This window comes from Peromyscus leucopus, chromosome 20 (assembly GCF_004664715.2).
Source record: "Peromyscus leucopus breed LL Stock chromosome 20, UCI_PerLeu_2.1, whole genome shotgun sequence".
In the NCBI taxonomy this organism is placed as follows: Eukaryota; Metazoa; Chordata; class Mammalia; order Rodentia; family Cricetidae; genus Peromyscus; species Peromyscus leucopus.
In genome coordinates, this window is record NC_051080.1 from 18,229,151 (window position 1) to 18,250,481 (window position 21,331).

General features: G+C 52.4%; 1 protein-coding gene and 1 long non-coding RNA gene across 5 annotated transcripts in view; one reads left to right on the forward strand and one right to left on the reverse strand.

The window, feature by feature from the left end:
- Window positions 1-2,951: 2,951 nt before the first annotated feature.
- Window positions 2,952-21,331, forward strand: part of Cerk (ceramide kinase) — a 47,836-nt gene continuing 29,456 nt past the window's right edge. For 2 of the 4 annotated variants that reach the window (XM_028878156.2, XM_028878157.2), the window contains exon 1: window positions 3,971-4,675. In XM_028878156.2, coding sequence (XP_028733989.1) covers window positions 4,534-4,675 — 142 coding nt within the window. In that variant the 5' untranslated portion in view covers window positions 3,971-4,533. Of the gene's footprint in view, window positions 3,313-3,970; window positions 4,676-16,642; window positions 16,661-21,331 lie in introns of those variants that run through there. The other 2 variants (XM_037197464.1, XM_037197465.1) reach the window with 2 other exon arrangements.
- On the reverse strand, window positions 3,508-4,470 carry LOC119086357. Its single transcript, XR_005089623.1, has 2 exons — window positions 4,399-4,470; window positions 3,508-3,977 (listed from the first exon to the last, which is right to left on the reverse strand). It is a non-coding gene; the product is annotated as an uncharacterized LOC119086357 (long non-coding RNA).

Below are 21,331 nucleotides of genomic sequence, written 5' to 3' on the forward strand. Positions count from 1 at the left end.
TGGGAGCTGGCATTCTGGAAAGAAATGCAGACCGTGGTGGCCAGGCTCGTCAGGCAGTGGAGATCAGGCTCTGAATCTTGCAGCTGTATTCCTTCTCACTTCTCTTCTTGCTTCATAACCCTGAGCTCAGCCCCTAAGCTCACAAAGCTGTCGCCTTGCCTTGGGGGCACAGTGCCCTTGGGGACCACATAAGCTTCAGTTAAGCAGAGTATCCAGTTCCTGTCCCTGCCCAGGATAGGTCACCCCCGCAGATCTGGGGAGCTGGCAGACTCAAAGCAAACTAAAGTCTGGTCTCTGAGGCCACCCCCTTCCATCACAGGCAGAGTGCTCCCCCAGCTTTCCAGAGGAGTAAGCCCCCCAGATCTCTGTCTCTAATTCAGGATTATTCTGTCCAGATCTACCCCAAAGCCTTTTCATTTCAGGTTTACCTGGCTCTGTCACACTAAGGGCCACCTGCTCTTCAGCTCAAGCCTTGATTTCTTAGATGAGAGAGGACACTTCTGCCAGAATATTTCTCTCCTACCTGCCCTTACAGGTGGACTGGCTGTTCAGGTGGGGTGTCCAAGGAGCAAGCATTGTCCACTGACAGCATTGACCTCGGTTTATGTCACTTTCTAACTTTCCATTTCAACTCTGGGATGTTGGGGGGCAGGAAAGCCCAAGTACCTGCCCATCTAACCACTTTCCTGTGTAACTTGAGTGGGTCTGTTTGGTTTCTTGAGTCTCCATTTCCCATCTGTAAAATAGATGATGGGTGTTTCCAGTCATTGTCTGGGTCCCGAGGGCAGGTTATAGTGGTGCATTTTGTGAATCCTGAGCCTGCCTCTCAAACACTGGGCTTCTGAGCCCAGGACATGTCTTCCAGGCAGTCAACTTTGACAGGTAATGCTTGGAAGGCTCTTCCTCGAGGCCAGAGGGTAGAGGGCAGCATTCCTGGCAGCTTGCGGGTATGGCCTGCCAGATCCCCTGGCCCCGCCCAGCAGTGTTCCAGTTTCTGATGTCAATTAGTCCTGCTGACTTCATCAGGGAGGAAGCTTGGGAAGATAAGCAGGCAGGCCAGAGTGTAAACAAGAGCAGGAGCTCCTGGAGGGGAAGGGACTCAGGGCCCAGAAAGGACTAAATCAGAAGGTGCTGCAGGTGGCTGAAGACCTCTCCCATGGGTGAGCCAATGGGAAGGACACTCACGTTTAGAGGCAATGTGTGGGACTAGACAGGACCTCAGGAGGCAGGCAGCCCATGTATGAGAGAACACCCAGGAGAGAGGGTGCTGGCCACAGATTTACATGACCCGGACTATCAGGTCAAAAGCTGAATGCTTCCACTTGTAGACTGGACATATGATGGGGGCTGGAGGCAGGCAGTGTCTGGCTCAGGAGGGCTCCAGGCTGCTTGGGCTGAGCCTATGCCCCTGGTCTTCCTGTTACCCAGGGCCCCTCTAAATCTGAAGCCAGCTGTGCATGAACGAGGCCAGCAACATGCTGGGGCATCATTGGCTGTAAGGAGCCAGGCACAGGCGAAGAGGTGGCTGTGAGTAAGGCGGGTGGGTAGGAACCTCCCAAACAGACATGTAAGAAGGTGTTTGGACCAGCGCCCAGTAAGGGAAGAATATTCCAGTCAGGGACGAGATGAGCCAGGTAGCTTGGGAAGCCATCAGGGGAGTTGGTTGTGCATCCCAGTGTAGAGGCCCACCTCCCAGGGCTGATCCAGGCTGTGTGGGTGTTGCCAAGGTTCTGGCAGCTGCTCTGCCATCTGCTTTCACACCCAACAACTGATGAGCCCCAGGGAATTCACAGGCGGCAGGGGCCTGCCAGCTGTTCTGGACACAGCAGCCTCCCTCCTCCCTCCCTCAATGCTGGGCTCACTATGGTCCACAGCCTGGAGAGTCTGAGCCCGTCATGCCTACTGCCCATCTCAGCTGCACAAAGTGTGTCTTCCTAGAACATAGCCCTCAGTGGGCTGCCCTCCCCTGGGCAGAGGCTCCCCAGCCAGTCCTGGAACTGCAGCTACCCAGACTGGCAGGCTAATGCACTAGTTGGCCAGGGCCGCCACAGAACCGCTGGACCCAACCCCTGGTACTGTTTCCTGATTCTGGCTCACAGAGGCTGGGAACCCAAGACCAAGGGTCCAACCAGGCTAGTGTCTCCTGATGCCTGCAAGATGGCCATTCCTCTGGTGCTTTTCATAGTTTGTGTTCTGTGTACACAGCCCTGACATCTGGGTTCAAATCTCTCCTATACTACGTCTACTACTCAAACTGGATTAAGCCTACCCTGATGGTCTGACTTGTCTGTACACATGTTCATATGTGTGTAGGTGCACATATGTGGGTGAGTGTGTCTGGAGGCCAAGTGGAAATCTCTGTCCACGGACTAAGCTATTGCCCCACCCCCGAAAGGGCTCATTTAATCACCTCTTTAAAGGTCCTGTTTCCAAATATGTCACTAACTATGGCATTCAAACTCAGAGCTTCAGAATTTGAAAGGGGGGTACACTTCAGCCCACAGCAGCCACTGGGGGACCCTGGGTCTCATCAGTGGGCTGTAAGTCCACATAGGGACTCCTCTTCAGGTTCTCTGGTGTTTTGTGGTCTGTGTCTTCCTGGAAGGAGCTCCTGTAGGGCTAGCGTGAGGTCAAGTCCTCTTGGGGTACCCTGTCTGGCTACAGAATTCTGGGGTCAATGTGGACATTTATAAAACACTGAATGATTTTCCAGGCATGGTGGCTCATACTTTTAATCTCAGCACTTGGGAGGCAGAGGCAGGTGGATCTTTAAGTTCGAGGCCAGCCTGGTCTACAGAGAGAGTTCCAGGACAGCCAGGATTGTTACACAGAGAAACCCTGTCCAAAAAAAAAATAATAATAATAACAACAATAATAAATAAACCGCTGAATGATTAAATGTGAAGGGGCAGGAAGTCCAGAAGAAGAGGCTAGTGTTTTAGAGTATCTAGTCCTTGCTGCCCTTGCCTGGCACAACCCCTCACATATAACTGTGGTGGCATCACCCACCAGGTTTCTGAAGAGGTTTCATGTCCACATTCTCCAAGCCTGATCATGACAGCTGCGGAAGGAAAGAACTGGAGCAACCCTTGCTACAACTAACCACTGAGCTAGATCAGTTCCAGCTTGCTCAAGGGTGGGGCTAGGATTCTGCCTGGGCCTAAGCAACACTGTAGAGCTGTCCTGGAGCCTAGAACTGGGCTGGGCTTCCAGGAAGTGAGTGATTCATGGCTGTTACTGCCCTGCAGACGGCACTGACAGGATCAGCCCTGCACCTAAGCCACCCAGTACCAGGCACAGCAGCAAGGCAAGGTAGACTTAGCCCCTCTGTCTCAGTCTGCAGCAGCAGCAGAGCTGCGGGGGTGGGGACGACCCGTGGCTCTCTAGCCTTCTTGAAGGCAGACTCTGCTGCGAGGCTTGGCTCTGTCACATCAGAGCTGCACTCTTGGACTATGTAGCAGACTCTTCGCTGGTCAGATGTGAATAGATGCCATCGTGCAACCAACATTTGATTAATAACGCTATGTGCAGGGACCATTTTAGACATTGGAGACAGTAAGGAACAAGTCCATTTGCCTATGGAATTTTCACAGAAAGCAGCGGGCATGCTTTGAGGGCAGTGCTGAATACAGCCCTGCTGTGCCTTGGGACCCTTTAGCTGGAGGGGCGGGGTGGTGGTGGTGAGGAGTGTCCAGGGAGACAGACCTCCCTGAGGCTGACATGTTGAGCTTGTCCCACGTTAATTAGCATCAGGAATAGCAACTCAAGTTCCTTGGGCCTGTTAGAAAGGGAACGGTCAAGTGACTGACACGAAGACACCATCCCTTGTCTCTCTGGAGGCTGTAGACCCACATCCATCCACAGATTCAGCTTCCATGCCCGTGGAAGGTAGCCCTCATCCTCCTCGTCCTCCTAGCCTTCCCTTGCCTGCTGGGGCCAGCCTGCAGGACTCTTCCCAGCCGCCAGGAGACCAGGACCTAAAAAAGAGACGGATGCCCAAGGTCACATCGCTCGTGGGCACACACCGGCAGTTCCAAAGCCTCCCACCGCCAGCTCACGACTTCCTGGGCAGCATTTCTGCGCTGCTGGGGATTCTGCCTGTCATTACAGCCCTCCCCCGGCCGGCGCGCGTGCAGACCCAGCAGCGCCCAGGAGCAGCGAGAGCCACAGCCTCGCGACGTTCAGCGCACCCGGCCGCTTCGATCGCCTTCCCCACGCCCGGGCCCCTCTGACCCCTCCCGTTTCTTCCTGGGCCCTCCCCTGCTCCCTAGCCTAGGCTCCCTGGATCTTCTGCTCCTTCTCTGTCCCCCCAAGTCCAGCGTCTCCTGTCCTCACCCTGGTCACCTCCTCCCGGGTCCCCACACCCCGCCCCGGGTCCCCGCTGCCCTCTCTGCGTACCGGGTGACGCAGCGCCGCCTCCCGCTCCCGCCTCCCCGCGACTCCGCCGGGCTGACTGCAGGGGCCGCTAACGGTCCCGCGCCCCCCCGGCGTCCGCGCGCCCCGCGCCCGGCGGACGAGGCCGCGCCGGCGGCGATGGGCGCGATGGGGGCGGCGGAGCCGCTGCAGTCGGTGCTGTGGGTGAAGCAGGAGCGCTGCGCCGTCAGCCTGGAGCCCGCGCGGGCGCTGCTACGCTGGTGGCGGAGCCCGGTGACCGGGCCCTGCGCGCCCGATGCTAGTGAGTGTGGCGGTCCGGGGCTGGTGGGGCCGGGCGCTGCATCCACCCTGGGCCTGCGCTTTGGGCAGGCCGGGGTTGGGGGAACCCCGGAGGGACGAGGAGACTCGGGGCACCGGGAGAGGCGGCCAGGGCACCCGAGGCGCAGGGGATCCGAGGTGCAGGGCCCTGGTGCCGGGCGGTCTCAGAATTTCGCGGCCGCTGGCGGGGAACCGTCCCAGCGCGGAGGGCCCAGACATTCCAGGAACTGGGATGACAAAGCCTCTGGAGGTGCTGGAGGGGGAGGGGAAGGGCGAGCGTCCGCAGCCCCAGAGCATCCGCGGGATCCCAGGGGAGGTCTGTTGCTGCTCAGGCACACCTGGACAGGACTGGTTCTGGTCACCCCCTTCCTCCAATACAGTGAACCCAAGTACAGACACATGCTTCTGTACAGGAGAAGGCCAGAAGTGCCCTGGAGGGACTTCCTGTGCTTAGGCAGTTGAGCAAGGGGTTTTGACTTTCTATTGGGGTATGCACCATGCTCAGAGGTCCTTAGGACTGAGAGAAGAGTCGCTTAGATAAACACGGGAACTCGCAGTGGCTGAGATGGCACAAGGACTCTGGAGCCTCTCCGGACTTTGTTGCAGGTCTGTCCTGGTGGCCTAGGGATTGACAGAGGTTTATAAAGATGTCATTAAGTCCTCCTTAAAGGGAGGATTACAGAAGATTGTGTGTGGACACCAGGGGTGAGGGCACCCAGGGGTGGCCTTGTGGATGTATTCTATTTCATTCATTCATTGCTTTTTGTTTGTTTTTGGTTTTCCCTGTGTGGCTCAGGTCAGCCTCAAGCTGGGATCACAGACATGTGCCACCAAGCCCAGCTTTAGTTTTCTCTCTCCCTCTTTCTTTGCTGGGGATGATGGACTCCAAGAGCTGGCTAAATACAGACTCTACCACCAAACAGCAAGCTTGCCCTCCAAGCGTCCCTTGAGTGCCTACCTGCTAGGGATGAGCCTAGGGATCCTAGCCTGGGACACATGTGAATTCTCTGCTGCAGTGGAGGCCATTTTCCATTTAAGGAGGCACAGAGGGACACATGGGGATAAATGTGTCAGGACTTGGATCCTGAGAAGAGCCTCTGAGAGTAGGTATCAAGGGTCAGCCACAAAGGGACGGTCACTGACCAGTACAGGGTGGGCTGAGCAGGACTCACTTATATGATGGCATTTGCCCAGACAGACCTGGAGAGACTGAGTGCTGATATGCACATTGGGGGGGGGGGGCGGCTGATGTGCACGGGAGGGGAGGCTGATAGAGGCAGGAAGAATCTCAGGGCATGGGTGTGTCAGGGTCAAGGCTGATGGGGGAAACAGCTGAAGAACAGGGTCTAGGACTCCTGCGGCCTGGCTGGCTGAAGTGGGCACTGACCTTTATTGTGGGTGTCAAGGGACCCCCTGGAAGGTGGTATCCAGCTTAACTTTTTGCAAAGACTTGATGACCTCTTCAGGGAGAGAGAGGAGGGACAGGAGAGAGTGGAAGGGAGGCAGGCAACCCAGTCTGGGTGGAGATGGTGGAGGTAGGGAGGGTTGGGAGTAGTGGGATTGACCGTCGATTTGAGACGGGACCTGTGGAAGAAGGTGGATTTTTTTTTTTCTATTAAAAATTGTCGAGAGTGGGAGTAGTGTGAGTCAGGACCCCCTGGCGGACATTCTGAGTTTGGGCCGTCGATCATCCGTTCACTCATTCAATCCAGAATGGCTTTTTGGTGTCCCGTAGGTCGCTGGAGCTGTAAGTAGTCTGACCTTGTGCCGAGAGGCTCTGCAAGACTGAGCTTTGGGTAGGTAGGGCTAAGGTGGCCTCAGACTGGTGGCCAAGCTGGTTGCTGGCCTTGGGATCAAAGCAGCATTGTCTTTCAAGTGCCTTTGGATGGCTCAGTGCCTAGGCCTTGATTACCCTGAAGTCTTCCTATGTGCCCCCGGCCCCTCCCGGAGTCCCTTCTCTCTTGTTCTCTGACTTGACCACTGTTTTGCCTAGGCCTGAGGGGGCTGAGTTTCAGGTCAGCAAGCCCCCGCGGCCTAGAGCCTAGGCTTCGGATAGGGTGATGGCATGGGGTGCTCAGGATGTGCCAGCTGCTGGCCTCTGCTGTGTCGTACACACCCACCGGCCTCCGAGGTGGGGGAGTTTTACCGGCCCCCCTGGGGCTTGCAGCTGAGCAAACCCAACTCCGTGAGCCAGCGCTGCCTCTTTTGGGTCTGGGAGGCCACGAAGGCACAGGAAGGGCCCCGCCTCTGCTTCTTGAGCTGTGGGGGTGGGACATCACCCGTGGCCTGTTGTCAACGTGGGCACCGTTGTGGTTTCTGGTGCCCACATTCAAGGTTTGGTGTGCTGGCAGTGTCTACTTTTAGCCTGCTTGTTTTTGCTGGCAGGTGGCTTCCACAGCTGGCCAGCTCTGTGTCGTGAGTATTGTGTTGCCCCTGTGAAGTGTGTGGCTACTTTTGTATAGGCTCATCCACAGCCATCTGGTAGCAGTCCAACAGACCCGGCCTCTCTAGGACTGTTGTGAGGGGCCAGTGGGTAGGCTGCCTCAGAAAGTACCCTGCTCACTTCCCCTTCTCTGGTACTCTCCACCTCTCTGGAAGTAGAAAAACAAGTTGGCAAACTCTAGCTTATGAGGGAGAGGGGAAGGGAGATGCCTTCTCCCTCCCTCCCCTCCCCGTTTTCAGCCCCCAAAGAATTAGGCCTACTTTATAGAGGGAGGTGAGCTCGAAGTCTGTGGAGTCAGGCGATCGGGCTATGAACAGTTCTTGGCACATTTCATTCAGTTAGCCAGGGGCACTTCCTACCTGCCACTCCCCCAGGTGTGTCTGGACACACCTGAATTGCCTTGGTTGGGAACCATGGGCAGAGGATTGTGCAAAAACAGATTGTAGGACGTGTGAGAGGCTGGCAACCTTGGAATTCCAGGACGGCCCTTAGGGGCATTGTGCACCCAGCTGGGTATTTCATCAACTCTTTCATTCTATTCTGCTTTTAGACGTGCAAACATGGGCCGATTTGCTTGTTCCCTAGGTGCCTGGTGAACAGCAGGAGTAGGCTTTGAACCCAGGCACACACTCTTTCTGGGGCGGGTGTCACACTGGCTGCCAAGTGCCCAGCAACAGAGATAAGGACTCAATCTTGGGAAAGAGAGAGAGGGATCAGCACTGGAGGAAGCTGAGCCAGCAAGTGCTTCTCTAGACCGCAGCCTGAAGCGGAAGTGGGGGCAGACTGAAAACAGGAAATGGGGGGGGGGCTTCTCTAAGTGGGTCACTAGTTGAACTTGAGGCAGCCCGGAGTGATTGATATCTGGTCTTCTCCCCATGGCTGCAGTAAGGCACACTGTCACATTAGTTCTTTCAGAGTACGGGCTGTGTGTCTGGGTGTGCTGAGGGCTCAAACATGGCATTGGGACCACTGCCTAGGCTCCACCTTTGTGGGGAGAACCTCCTTTATCTTCTACCAGCCTCTACCAGCCTCCACTGGGGTGCCCCAAAGCTGGCAGTAAGTTCATGGGCAAGTCACTGCTGTCTTTGCCTACATCCTCATCACATAACCCTCCCACCATGGGTCAAGAATGAGCAAGCTTACAAAAATAAACCATGGGACCGAGGGTAGAGCTCAGCTGGAGAGTGCTTGCCTAGCAGACACCAGGCCCTAGGATGGGCCACCAGCACCCCCTTGCAAAAAAAAAAAAATGTGTGTGTTGATTTATTAGAATCTTGAAAGCAGAGGCTGGAGATACAGCTCCGTAGCTGAGAGTGTGTACTGCTCTTGCAGAGGATCTGAGTCTGATTCCCAGAACCCACGCCGATTAACTCACAACCACCTGTAGCTACAGCTTCAGGGGGATCCAATGCTTCTAGAGTCAGTGGCGCCTGTACTCACCTGCACTTGCTCTCACACACACAGTCATACTTTTAAAATAAAAAGAAATCTTTTTTAAAAAATCTAGGAAGCAGAAAAATTACTTTATAAATTATGCATACAAAGTGCTTAATGCTTGGTGTGATTGTGTATGCAAATATGTATGAAAGGAACGCTGAGGAAATAGCTATCGGCTATTTTCCATATTATCTTGCTATTGCCAATATGGTTTTTTGTTTTAAAGAGCAGCTTCACTGAGATCTGAGTCTCCTGCAATCAAATCCTCATATTTTAAGGGCACAGTTCCATGTGTTTTGATAACTCTGCACCTGTGTAAACATGGTCAAGATAGGGCACAGGAGCCACAGCCCAGAACCTTCCCCTCCCCTCCCCCTGTGCAGTTCTGGGGTAGATCTCTGCCCAGCAGTCTCCAAGGGATGGGTTTCACTCTGCAAGTGGTTCATAGAAATACAGCCACACAACTCATTTTACTGGTTTTACCTATCTATCTATCTATCTATCTATCTATCTATCTATCTATCTATCTCAAGACAGAGTTTCTCTGTGTAACAGTTCTGGTTGTCCTGGAACTCTGTTTGTAGACCAGGCTGGCCCCAAACTCACAGAGATCTGCCTGCCTCTGCCTCCCGAGTGCTAGGATTAAAGGTGTGCACCACCACCACCCAGCTCCTTACTGGTTTTAATCACCATGTAACCGTGATTAATTCTAATTTAATAGTTTAAAGTGTGTGTGTGTGTGTGTGTGTGTGTGTGTGTGTGTCTGTGTCTGTGTTCACCACATGCATGCACACACATAGCTTGTACATCGATGCCTTCTTGGACTTGTTTCCACCTTTGGCCATGTGAGTAAGGATTCTGGGATCCTTTGGGGGCATCTGCCTTCCTTTCTCTCATGTGCAACTTTAAAGGAGAAAGCAGGATCAAGGTAGATGGAAGAAAAGGACTGTGTTGAGATATGCTTTTTACTTGTTGTGTTTGAGTATGTGAAAAATCAGTACTACACTTTTGTTGTTGCTGTTTTGAGAGTGGGTCTTACTTTACAGGCCAGCCTGGTCTATGTAGCTCAGGTTGGCCTCACACTTGAAGTAGTCCACCTACCTCAGCCTTCCAAATGCTGGAATTATAGGCATGAACCATACAGGGCTCTCAATACCTTTGTAAATGATTAGTGGGAGGAAGTTTCTTAAAGTCAGAGTCCAGGGAATTACAGGTGTTTATATAAAAGCAAATTCTTACAAGAAACCTGAGATGCTGTGGATGAGGGACAGGTCTTCCTAGCCTACATGGAAACAGGAAAGGCTAAACTATATGACTACATGAACATTGTAAGACATCTGTAAGATGTTGGGCAACAGTGGCACACACCTTTAATCCCAGCACTTGGGAGGCAGGGTCAGGTGGATCTCTGAGTTAGAGGCCAGCCTGGTCTACATAGTGAGTTCCAGGACAGCCAGAGCTCCACAGAGAAACCCTGTTTTGAAAAACCAACCAACCAAACATATAAACAAAAAACTTCTGTAAGATACTAAAACTGGGCTGGAGAGATGGCTCAGAGGTTAAGAGCACTGACTGTTCTTCCAGGGGTCCTGAGTTCAATTCCCAGCAACCACATGGTGGCTCACAACCATCTGTAATGAGATTTGGCACCCTCTTCTGTATACTTAATAAATAAATAAATCTTTAAAAAAAAAAAGATACTAAAACTAAGAAAAAGGGGTGTGTGTGTGTGTGTGTGTGTGTGTGTGTGTGTGTGTGTGTGTGTGATGGCAAAGCTTAAAAAGTTAAAACCTTTTAAGCATCTATGAAAATTAAAGTCAGGTCTCATGGTACATATCTATAATCCTGGCACTTGGGAGGGAAGGGAATGACCACCAGGACCACCTTGGACTATACAGTGAGTCTCTGTTTCAAAACAAAGCAAAACTGGTAGGAAAGAAGAACCAGGTGTGGAAATACACACCTATAATCCCAGCACTTGAGAGATGGGGGCAGGAGGACATGAGTTCAAAGCCATCCTGGGTTACATAGTGAGACCTTCTCTCCAAAAACATTGAAAGACATAGACACTCCATCAGAGCAATGACAGTGAATGGGAGAATAGATGATAGACAGCTAGGCGACAGAAAGATAAATTACTGATAGATAAGTAGATGATAGAAAAATAGGTTGATAGGTGGTAGATAATTGATGGACATATTCATAAAAAGATAACTGATATATAATTGACTGATAACTTATTGATAGATAGGTAAATAATAGATTATTGATAGGTGGGTAGATGATAAATAGATAGATGATTGACAGATAGATGTCATTCACAGGAACAGATTCCAGAGTGGATGTCACAGGGGTGCTATCCTCAGCCTGTGGACTGGCTGCAGAGTTTCCCTGCTGACAGTGCTTCAGGAACCCACCGGGGTGGGCACAGTTGGAGGACCAGAGCAGTCACGGCTCTGCTGTTTTGGGAAAGCAATCTCAATATCTTGAAAATATGAAAACCATTGTCTTTGACTTAGCATCTAAACTTTTTTCTTTCTTGGTGCCGAAGGTGGAACCTAGGGCCTCACACATGCTAAGTGCCTGCTTTGCTGACGAACTACACTTGGCTCCACACCTTAAATTCCACTTTTGATTATGTATCCTAAGGAAAGCAAACATGAGTTTGTAGGCCACTGCTTGCTCTTGAAGATACAATGTCTGTGTTTGTTGAGACCTTGCTGATATTTTTTCTTTGCATTTCCCCAACCTGCCCACATTCTTATCAGCCCTCTCCTCTGTCTGGCAATTTATTAACATAGATTCTTTTGTTCTGAGGCTTTTCATTGGCAGCTGCCACCTGTCCAGTGCCTCTGTCCAGATCTGTCCCTGAGGTGGTTAGCTTGAGGACATCATTCTTAGTCCTTTTCTTCCATTTTTCAGCCCCTGTAGGGCTTGAGGGCCACACTCTAAGTGGCTAGGCCTGACAACGATTTTTCTGTGGACCGCCATAGATCTTGGTCTTGGAGCCAACTCCAGTACTGTCCGTACAGGCCCTGTGGTGTGGGAGTGCCTGGTGTGTGGAGCCAGTTCTCATCATAGGGAGCAAGTCTGTTATGTCTGGACAGCTTGACTGTGTCTACCCATCTGGGGACATGAGGAAGGCTGCCAGAGCTCTGACACTCTTGCTGGTTTAGCCTCTTACCGTGACTCCAGGCATCATATGGCCTCCACGCTGCCAGCCACGGGAAAGAGCTGTCTCTGCCGTCTCTTAAGATTTGGTTCCGACTGTTGAACTGGAGACAGCCAACATCTCACACAGCACGGGACCGTGAGCTGGCTGCCCTTGTAGGTGGGCTCTCTGTGTCGGCTTTCTCCGACCTCATACCTCCTCTCTGTTCTCACTGAACCCAGTTCTGTTCTTTTGGCCACAGACCGGTTCAGACAACTGCTGCCTACAAGTTCATTGCCCTCTAAGCTCTGACCTTGGCCTTGGATCCTTTAGGTTCTGTTCTCTGTGTCCTCCCCTTGGGACACTCCTGTGATGGATGAACTCCAGACATCAGGATGGGAAACTTGAAAAAAACAAGTCGGCCTGTTCCGTCCGCCCTGCCGGCTTGTCGGAGCTGTGGATGTCTGACATCCCTCCGTGGAAACACAGCTGCCCACCTTCCAAGGCTGCACCTTCTTCCATGACGCGACCCTGACCTTAGCTCACCTCCCCCTGCACCTGCTCCCCCAGCACAGCTGAGCCATTAGCGATGTCCTGGGTACCTGGCCCTTCTCAGCGTGGTCCTCTCTAACCAAGGTGTCCCCCGAGTCCGTCCGTCCCCGTCCCTCCCCCCATTCCCCCCCCCATCAGCCTTCCCCTCACTCCAGCCCAGTGTCCTTCAGGATTCAAAATGTGCTTTGCCCTCCAGGGGGCTTTTCCTCTGCTAGGCATTTCTTTTTGTGTCGTCTTTTGTGGTGTGTTCCTCTCGACTCCTTCCTTCTCCGGGGCAGGCTCCTTGCCAGAGTCCTCTTCCACCGGCCTCCTCACTCTTCAAGGGCCCCTCCGTCTGTCCGTCCTCTGAGTAGACGGGGTGTGAAGGACAGCTCACCATCCCTGCTCAGCGGTGCCCTCCCTCCGCCAGGAGGACTTTGGCCCCTGGCTCAAGTCCCCTGGTACTCTCTCGTCAGGGTGGGAGATGCAGAAGCTGCAGTGGTGGGGTGACAGAGGTCGTCACGAATGACAAGCAGGAGAGGGAAGGGGGGGGGGTTCTGGTGATTTCTTACGCCCACTTTCCTTCCCTCTGAAGCAGCAGTTCCCAACCTGCGGGTCGAGACCCCCCTTTAGGGGGTCAAACAACCCTTTCACAGGGATTGCACATCAGGTATCCTGTATATCCAGTATTTACATTATGATTCAGAACAGTAGCAACATTACAGTTATGAAGTAGCAATGAAATAATTTTATGGTTGGGGGTCACCACAGTATGAGGGACTGTATTAAAGGGTCACAGCATTAGGAAGGTTGAGAACCACTGCTCTGAAGGAATGTGGGTTGGAAGGCAGCTGGGTGTGAGGAGGCTGAAGAGTCTGTGCCAACCCCTGCACTGCCCTGGCATGAAGGGTGCTGGTGCAAAGTGCTGTCTGTGAGGTGTCGGCCTAACAGGGCTGTGCGGACTTCATTCATGTCCCTTTAGGAGGTCAGAAGCAACAGAAACGGTCAGTTGGCATAAAATCGATGACACCCACATTTCCTCTGCGTATCTGCACAGGAAATAAATGGCAATCGTGTCAACCTATGTCGGAAACAGTCTCCTTCCAGATCAGTCCGGTGAGCAGGGGAGACCTTTGGATCAGAGGCTTCTCGCCCGGCCGAGGCTGGGAGTCAGCATCCAGACAGCAGCCTCTGCTGATGTTTCAACGGCTCTTGAGAGATAACAGGTCTCAGCCGTCCTTGAATGGTCAGAGACTTGTAATCGTTCTGCCTGGGTTTCGTGGTTAGCTTTTGATGATCTAAAATAGGTCAGCACATGGGTGTGGCGTTCCCTGCCTACAATCCCGGCTCTCCCGGCCTAAGACAGGAGGCTTGAAAGTGCCAGGCCACCTAGGCCAGCTATGAGACCTTTTCTCAAATAAAAACAATGTGCCTTCAAGGCAAGCATTGTCTAAATGGAACTAACAGAAGTTTCTTTGGCTTCGTGGGCCATCCAGGTACTCAGCCCTGCTCTTTGAGTGTATAAGCTGCCACAGACACTATATCAACCAAGGGTCATGGCTATGTGCCAATAAAGCTTTATTTACAAAGGCAGCCAGAGGCCTGAATTGGGGCCGTGGTTGTAGGCGTCAATCCCTTGTCAGTATTTTAGCAAAGAGGGACTAACAGCATGTTTTCTTGTAAAAGCAGTGAATCCAGATGGCTAGAAACAGTTTAACCTAAAAAAAAAAAAAAAAAAAAAATCCAACAACGGATGTCTGGAAAAATTTCTGCTATTTGGGGGAACTGGTTCACTTGGGGTAGCTGTGGCAGGTTTCTACAGAGGATGCCAGGGTGGACTCAGCCCCTCTGAGGAACAGCACCTGTAACAGTGGGACCTTAGGCCCCCTAACACCTCTCAGGCCCCCTAACAGCTCTCAGACAAGTTCGGCTCATAGATACTTAAATCAATCAAAGTTCACAATCAAGGCGTAAGGGCACACAGAGCAAGAGGCGTCCCTGGTGTGCTGGGGTGCAGTAAGAATTTTCATCGTCAGGGGGACCTAAGTAATGTCACGCCTTCTCCTCATCAGGTCCTAATGACAAACCAAAGTCCACTGTACCAAAATTCACCCTGGGGACCCAATGAGCTTATTCGGTTTACTTAGAAAGCATCGGGGAAAGGTTATTGTCAAGAGTGTGCGTGATTCTACCAAAGCAGCCGATCTGGAAGGTCTGGACCCAGGACGGATGATGGCTCCCTCCCCCTCCCCTTACCTTCCCCAGCCTATACACTCTGGCCCCTCCCCAGAACCACCCCATCTTCCACCAGTTCCCATTGCAGCAAAATCGTGTACAAATGGCTGAATCTCTGGAGGGCTCCAATGACCCTCCCCCGCCCCCTCCTTCTCTGAGGAAATGTCAACCGTCCACAGGCACAGCTGATGTCACGGTGGTGGCTGTTTTGCTCAAGGGGGGGATAGCACTGTACAACACAAGGGGCTCCTCCGCAGGTATATTTTGGGGTCTCCTGCTTAGATAGATGGCTTTGAGAGACTGGGAGTGAGACAGACTCCCTGTTGAATTGACAACTAGAGAGAGAGGCCATGGCTAGGGAATCAAAGTGGCGAATTTCCCAGATGGCCGGCCCCTCCCTCAGCTTCTTCCTCACCCTCCTGACTTGAAACCGAAGTCTGGCAGCTTAAAACAAATCTTGTCCCTGCACCAGCAGGCCCCCGGCTTATGGACTGGCTCCACAAGTTCAAGGCCTGCGCAGGACATGTCACATGATAGTTTTGGGCCAATCAACCAGCGTAGCTTTCTTCAAACTGACCAACCCTAGAGTAGAGGAAGAAAATCCTTCAGAGGCTTTAACTACCCCCCTCCTCCGAGACTGGATTTGGGACAGAGGGTCTGTTTCTATGTGTTTTCTATGTGTTTCCCCACCCCCAATAATCGCCAATTTTCCAGTGCTGATTCTGCCTAGGGTGCTTGAGGTATCTCTGCTGCTACTTGTCTTGCTTCAAATTTTTCCCACCTTTTAATTCCTTAAGTGGCAGAGAAAATGAACCCGATCAAGACCCCCAGATTGTATCAGTTTGGGTGTACGTTTTGATAGCTCCCAGGAAGGATGTGTCCCGCCGCCTTTAGAGGAGCGTCCTTGAAGCTTGGAGGCAACGTCGGGTCCTGCCTGCTTTCCAGTCCATTGTTCTGTGTGTCATTGTGTGCGGGGGACAGTTAGAACTCATCTATTTCTCCCATCAGTTCTGTCTCCACCTCACACATTCTGCAGCGGTTTTTAATGCACGCACGGAGACTTGCCGCGTCTGTCTTCACACGATGGGCCCTCCATCTCTGGAGACTTTCTCTGGTTTGAAGTCTGTCTGCTATTATCAGGGCCACCCCTGCTTCCTTTTGACCACAGACAGTGTTTCTAGCTTCACTTCTAATGGGCTTACATCTTGAAGCACAGTTCAGCTGGCTTGGTTGGAAAAGGAGGGCTGGCCTTTTCAGTGGGGCGTGGTGGTTCTTGTTCCAGGCTCTTCCCTGAGAGGCCACCTCTGCCCTGCCCTGTGGCTGCAGGGGGCTGGCCTAGCTTGTTCTTTCTTTCTTTCTTTCTTTCTTTCTTTCTTTCTTTCTTTCTTTCTTTCTTTCTTTCTTTCTTTCTTTTGAGACAGGGTTTCTCTGGCTGTCCTGGAACTCTGTAGCTCAGGCTGGCCTCGAACTCACAGAGATCCGCCTGCCTCTACCTCCTGAATGCCGGGATTAAAGGCGTGCACCGCCATGGCCTGCCTGGCACGCGTTGTCTGTGTACACTGGCATTTCCAACTGTGGTTCCTTCCACTCCAAGTCAGAGCTCTGTGGTGCAAAAGAAAACCCACGGGTCCCTCTCCTGCCCTCGAACCCCAGGCAGCTGGCTTGTCCCTCTGCCTCTCTGAGCCTTCTTCTTATGTGAGTTTCCTATCTGACATCCAAGAGAGAAGAACAAGGAAAGAAGGTACATCCAGCCCATTCCAGGAGTCGAAGGTGCCTGTGTTTTCAGAATAGATTGTTCCCACTGACCCACTTCCTGGGCACTGCCTCTCCTCGTTGCTCCATATTCTGTCGCTGAGGCCAGCTCATAGCTTTAACCTTCAGACACAAAGCCTTCTTCAGCCCTGTAGTGGCTCTCTCCTGAGAGCTTCCCTCTGGGCACCTACTCAAAGGCTCCTGGCGTGCCTCAGCAGGTGTGGAGGCCACAGCCACGCAGAGCTTCCCTTTAGTGACCCCTGAGTCTGGTTCTCTTTGTTGTCTGTTGGCAGTTCCCTTGATGATGCAACAGGCGGAGCTTGCATCTGGATGGAAAAGCCCGGCAGCGGCAGCGAGGGAATAGACCGACTGGCCGCTCTCAAAAGGGAATTGTTACTCAGAGAGTCCGGACCTATGTGGTATTTCTGCATTCCCCGGGGCCCATGCGCGGAGTACTGACCTATGGTTTTAATGACGACCGGCTATTCACACTGCAAGTACTGTGGAGTGGCCTGTTGCCAGGGAAATTTGAGTCCTACCTAATTGCAGGGCAGTGAAACATGTTCCCCCATCCAGCTCTCTTGGGCACTCTTGTTGCTCAGGTGCCTATACAGAGTCGGTGCCTATACACAGGCCAGGGTGCTTGGAGCCACTTCAGACCTATTTTCCATGGGGATGTAGCCTCAGCTTTTGCATGACCTGTGGTAGGGTGCGGCTCTCTTGTCCCAACTCCTCTTCTCCCTCTCACATCAGAGTTCACGTGGTTTTTGTTTTTTTTTTTTTGAGAGCCATGTGCAGCACTTGTGACCTTGATAATAAATTTCTCATCCTCTTGCCTCCAATTCCCCAGGCTGGGATTACAGGTGTGTGCCATTGTGCCCAATTTGTTGTCTTGATCTCTATGCCCTGGGCTTCCCAGGTGGCCATGGGAGGCCCCACTGAGTGGCATAGTCCCATCATCTTGACCCTTGTCTGATAGGTGTGGGATTTCATGTGTGTGCACCTGGGTCACTGGTGAACCTTGCTGCCCTTGAGGCCTGTGGAAAACCTAGAGGCCTCTGGTATCACAGCTGACTGGCTGGCAGCAGACACAGCTCACTGTGACCACAGTGCACACTAACAACAGAACCAGCAGCAAGTGCTAGAAGCTCCATGAGGCTCTGTGATGACTGCAAATACCTCAGCAGGCTGTGGAGAAGGCACTGGTCAAGTCCCCCGATGACAAGAACCAGCAAGCCAGCCTCACCTGCCAAGGGCAGCTGATTTTTCTAGAATGGGATGGCTTTCGTTGCAGGGTGAGCTGTACACCCACATGACTCACCCTGGCGTGAACAGAAGGGTAGAAGAATTTGTCTGTTGTCAGCAAAAGTGTTCAGAGTTTTAGCCAAGATTCATTTACAGATTTGCAGTCCACGTTTGGGAAGGTTTATCAAACAGGAACAGTGTTGAATTTATGACATTGTCCTATTTGAACCAGTATTGCTTTGCTTTTTAATTTATTTGTTTTTATTTTATGTGCATTGGTGTTTTGCCATGGGTGTCGGGTCCCCTGGAACCGGAATTACAGACCGTTAGGAGCTGTCATGTAGGTGCTGGGAATTGAACCCAGGTCCTCTGGAAGAGCAGTCAGTGCTCTTAACCACTGAGCCATCTCTTCAGCCCCTCAGTGTTGTTTTTAACATGGATTGTCTTATTGTCAGAAGATGAACCGTGAACAGAAACGCTGTACAGATGCATCCAGGTTTAGTTCTGCTGTCTGGAAATGAGAAAGCGCTTAGCTGGTGTGGCAGGCTGTGGCTCCATCATGGTGGGAGACAGCTGTGTGGCAGGCAGTGGCTCCATCACAGTGGAAGACAGCTGTGTGGCAGGCAGTGGCTCCATCGCATTGCGAGACAGTTGGTGTCACAGGCTGTGGCTCCATCACCGTGGGAGAACTAGGCAGGAAAGAGAGAGAACAGCTCTTGGACTTGGGCAGACAGTTCTGACATCTCTGAGCTGAACTCCAAACGTGAAAACGGTTGAAAATACGGTTTTGTAAGATGTGCCAGGCCGTGTTAAGATAGCCCAGCCTGAAGTGTTATCTAGAAGAGTATCCTCGTAAGCAAAAACCTACGTCCTCCTGAAACAGAGACCAGACCTCCAAGCCATTTGCTGTTCTTCCCAACTGGAGTAGTGTTTTTGAAAACAAAGACTCTGTGCATGTATGCATGGCGGTGCAGGTGTGTGTGCATGTCTGTATGCATGGGTGCATGTGAGAGAAGCATTGTGTGAAGGCACACGTACATGTGTAGAGACCAGGTGTTGACATCAGACCTCCTCATTCACTCTCTGTTTTTTTTTTAATTAAAAAATTTTGTATTTATTTTATTTTATGTGCATGAGTGTTTTGACTGAATGTATGTTTGTGCACCATGGGTTCCTGGTGCTTACAGAGGCCAGAAGAGGGTGTCGCATCTCCTGGAACTGTAGTTAGAGATAGTTTTGAGCTGCCAGGTGGGTGCTGGAAACTGAACCCATATCCTCTGCAAGAGCAGCTAATGCTCTTAACCACTGAGCCATCTCTCCAGCCCCCCATTTTATTTTATTTTATTTTGAGACAGAGTCTCTTCCTGGGACCTGGGACTAGACTGACTAGCCAGTGAACCTTGGGGGTCTTCCAGCCTCTACCCACCTACCCCAAGCCTGAGGGTTATGAGTATGTGCCACAATAATCGGCTCTTTAAGTAGGTGCTGGGAATCGAACTTGAGTCCCTATGCTTGCCCAGCAAACCCTTTATCTATGGAAGCGTCTCCTCAGACCCCTGGAAGACAGTCTTCCTCACCCTGCTTATGAATTGTTTTGCAATTCGTGTCACTGCTGTGGTGGTCTGGTGAGAAGCTGGAGTGGTGGTGGTGGGGGGTTCATGAGGTAAGGATGTCTGAAAGGGGCCCCTGGGAGGAGGTGCCAAAGCTCACTTGGCCTGTGCAGTGGAGGCGGGAGGAGGCAGGTGGCACTCTGGCCGGGTGGCGCTTGAACCTCTAGATTCTGAAAGAAAAGGGTGTTTGGTAGATTTCTCCAAAGACAGTGCCAGGAGCTGAAACTTGCTCTGGCTTGAATGAAATAGTGACTTCTAAGTGCTTGTGTCCTCGTGACACCGGCAAGGAGGTGACACTCGGGGGTGGACCTCATCACTTTGACTAGGTCCTCTGGTCAAGTGTGTGGAATGGTTTAGACACCATTGCTGGTCATGAGGAGTCCAAGGCTGAACCCAGGGTTGGGCCAGGCTGACGGGGAGACATCCAGAGTTCCAAATGGGGCAGGCAAGGACATCTGTGAGCGCTTGGCTTCATCTGGGCAGTGTTTGGGCACTGGGGTTAGAGGGAAATGGCCCTGTCGCCACAGCAGGTTGGGGGCCCTGCTTTCGTGTCCTCAGGATGACAGCACCATAAACTGGCACCTGGAGCAGCACTGTGTGTCCCTGGGGCCAGGTGTGTGCCCAGCACAGTGAGTGGCAGGCTTGGCTGGGTACTGTGGGGCCTAGGTGGGGACAGGCAGGAACTGCTTCGTGGATGTTTGGGTTTGGTCCTGTGGGCTGTGGACCAGAGCATCTGTCATCCAATGTGTGTCTTGGACACCTCCCTGCTCCTGCTCTCAGGCTGACCCCGAGTCTGACTGTGGGACCCTGGGAAGGATTTTAATATCCTTTGTGACGAACAAGGACGTTTGGCTCCCAGTTACAGCAGGCCATTATTTTATGAAGGGAAAGGGGCTCATCTAACGACGGTCAACCACTGCTCTCCTGCGATCACAAGACCCTGGAGGAATACCACTCAGCACAGAAGCTGCCTGGCAAGCTCCGAGTGTGGACCAGGGAGGAAGGAGTGAGAGTATTGGCAGCTGTGGACACATCCCAGCTGCTGCTGCCTAGACAGTTCGGGACACCATCCTTGGACCAGATGAGCTATGCCTAGCCCTGGCTTTCTCCTTCCTTCCCCTTCCCAGATCCCCGCAGGGCGGCCTGTTGCCAGCGTCACGGTCACACAGACCCGAGGTTGCCTAGTCTGGGAAAGTGGCACTTCTCATTTCAGGCCTCTGTGGACCTCCTAACCTTGCTGGCAGCGTATGAGGACACCTACCAGAGAAATATTAGCACTGTCTAGGAACAGAAAGGGCCCAGAGTTCCCACTTCTCACTTATTTGCCAATGTTCCCCACCCTTTCTCAGTTGCTGTGGCTAATGTCATCAAGTGTCCACAGGGCCATCCTGGTGTGTGGACACCTCTCCATACGATCTAGAGACTGCGCAGCAGAGCTCATGTTGGAGGGGCAGTCTGCCCTGAGAGGACCAGCTACTGTCTCCTCCAATGCTCTCTCTTCACCTAATTGTCCCCATTGACTTTTATGACTGACAGTATCAGTTTCCTGTAACATGAGATTGAGTGCAGAGGTGGCCTTGTCTGCTACACAGAGATGCGGGCCTGCAGGAGGCAGAGCCCCAGGGCTAGACCAGTTTTCTGATTAGAAAGTCACCTGCCATTGAACTGTCCTTTTGAGATTGACAGTGCCTTACCCCTTACCTTCGGCTCTGCCCAGTCCCTAGCAGGGTGATGCTACTGTCTCATAGGCCCTATGTGACATCCCTGTCTCTGAGTCCCTCTGTCCTTGCATACACACACACACACACACACACACACACACACACACACTGGCTCCTTGTCCCTGCTACCTCCCCCCCACCTCCCCCCCGCAGCTCTCTCAGAACCTCCTGAGCCACCCGCCTGACCACAAGACCTCTCCTTCCCCTCCCTGCAGTGCTGGAGTCCCTCCTGACAACTCATGTGACTTACCCTAGTTCTTTATTTTTTGCCTCCCCGGGCACCCTTGGGTTATGCTCGTGGGTATCTGAGCAATGCTGTTTTTAGAGCTTTGTTCCTACCAAGGGACAGTGCCAGTATCACATGAGCTATGGTGTGGCTTGTGTGCCGCAGCAGCTCTGGAATGCTCGTGGGCTGCGTGGCTTTGTGGTGTCCCTGGTGCAGCATGGCCTTTGGGGTCTGGCCAGCAGAGCATGTGACACATTAGGACACTGTTCTCTTCTTCCTTGGGTTCTC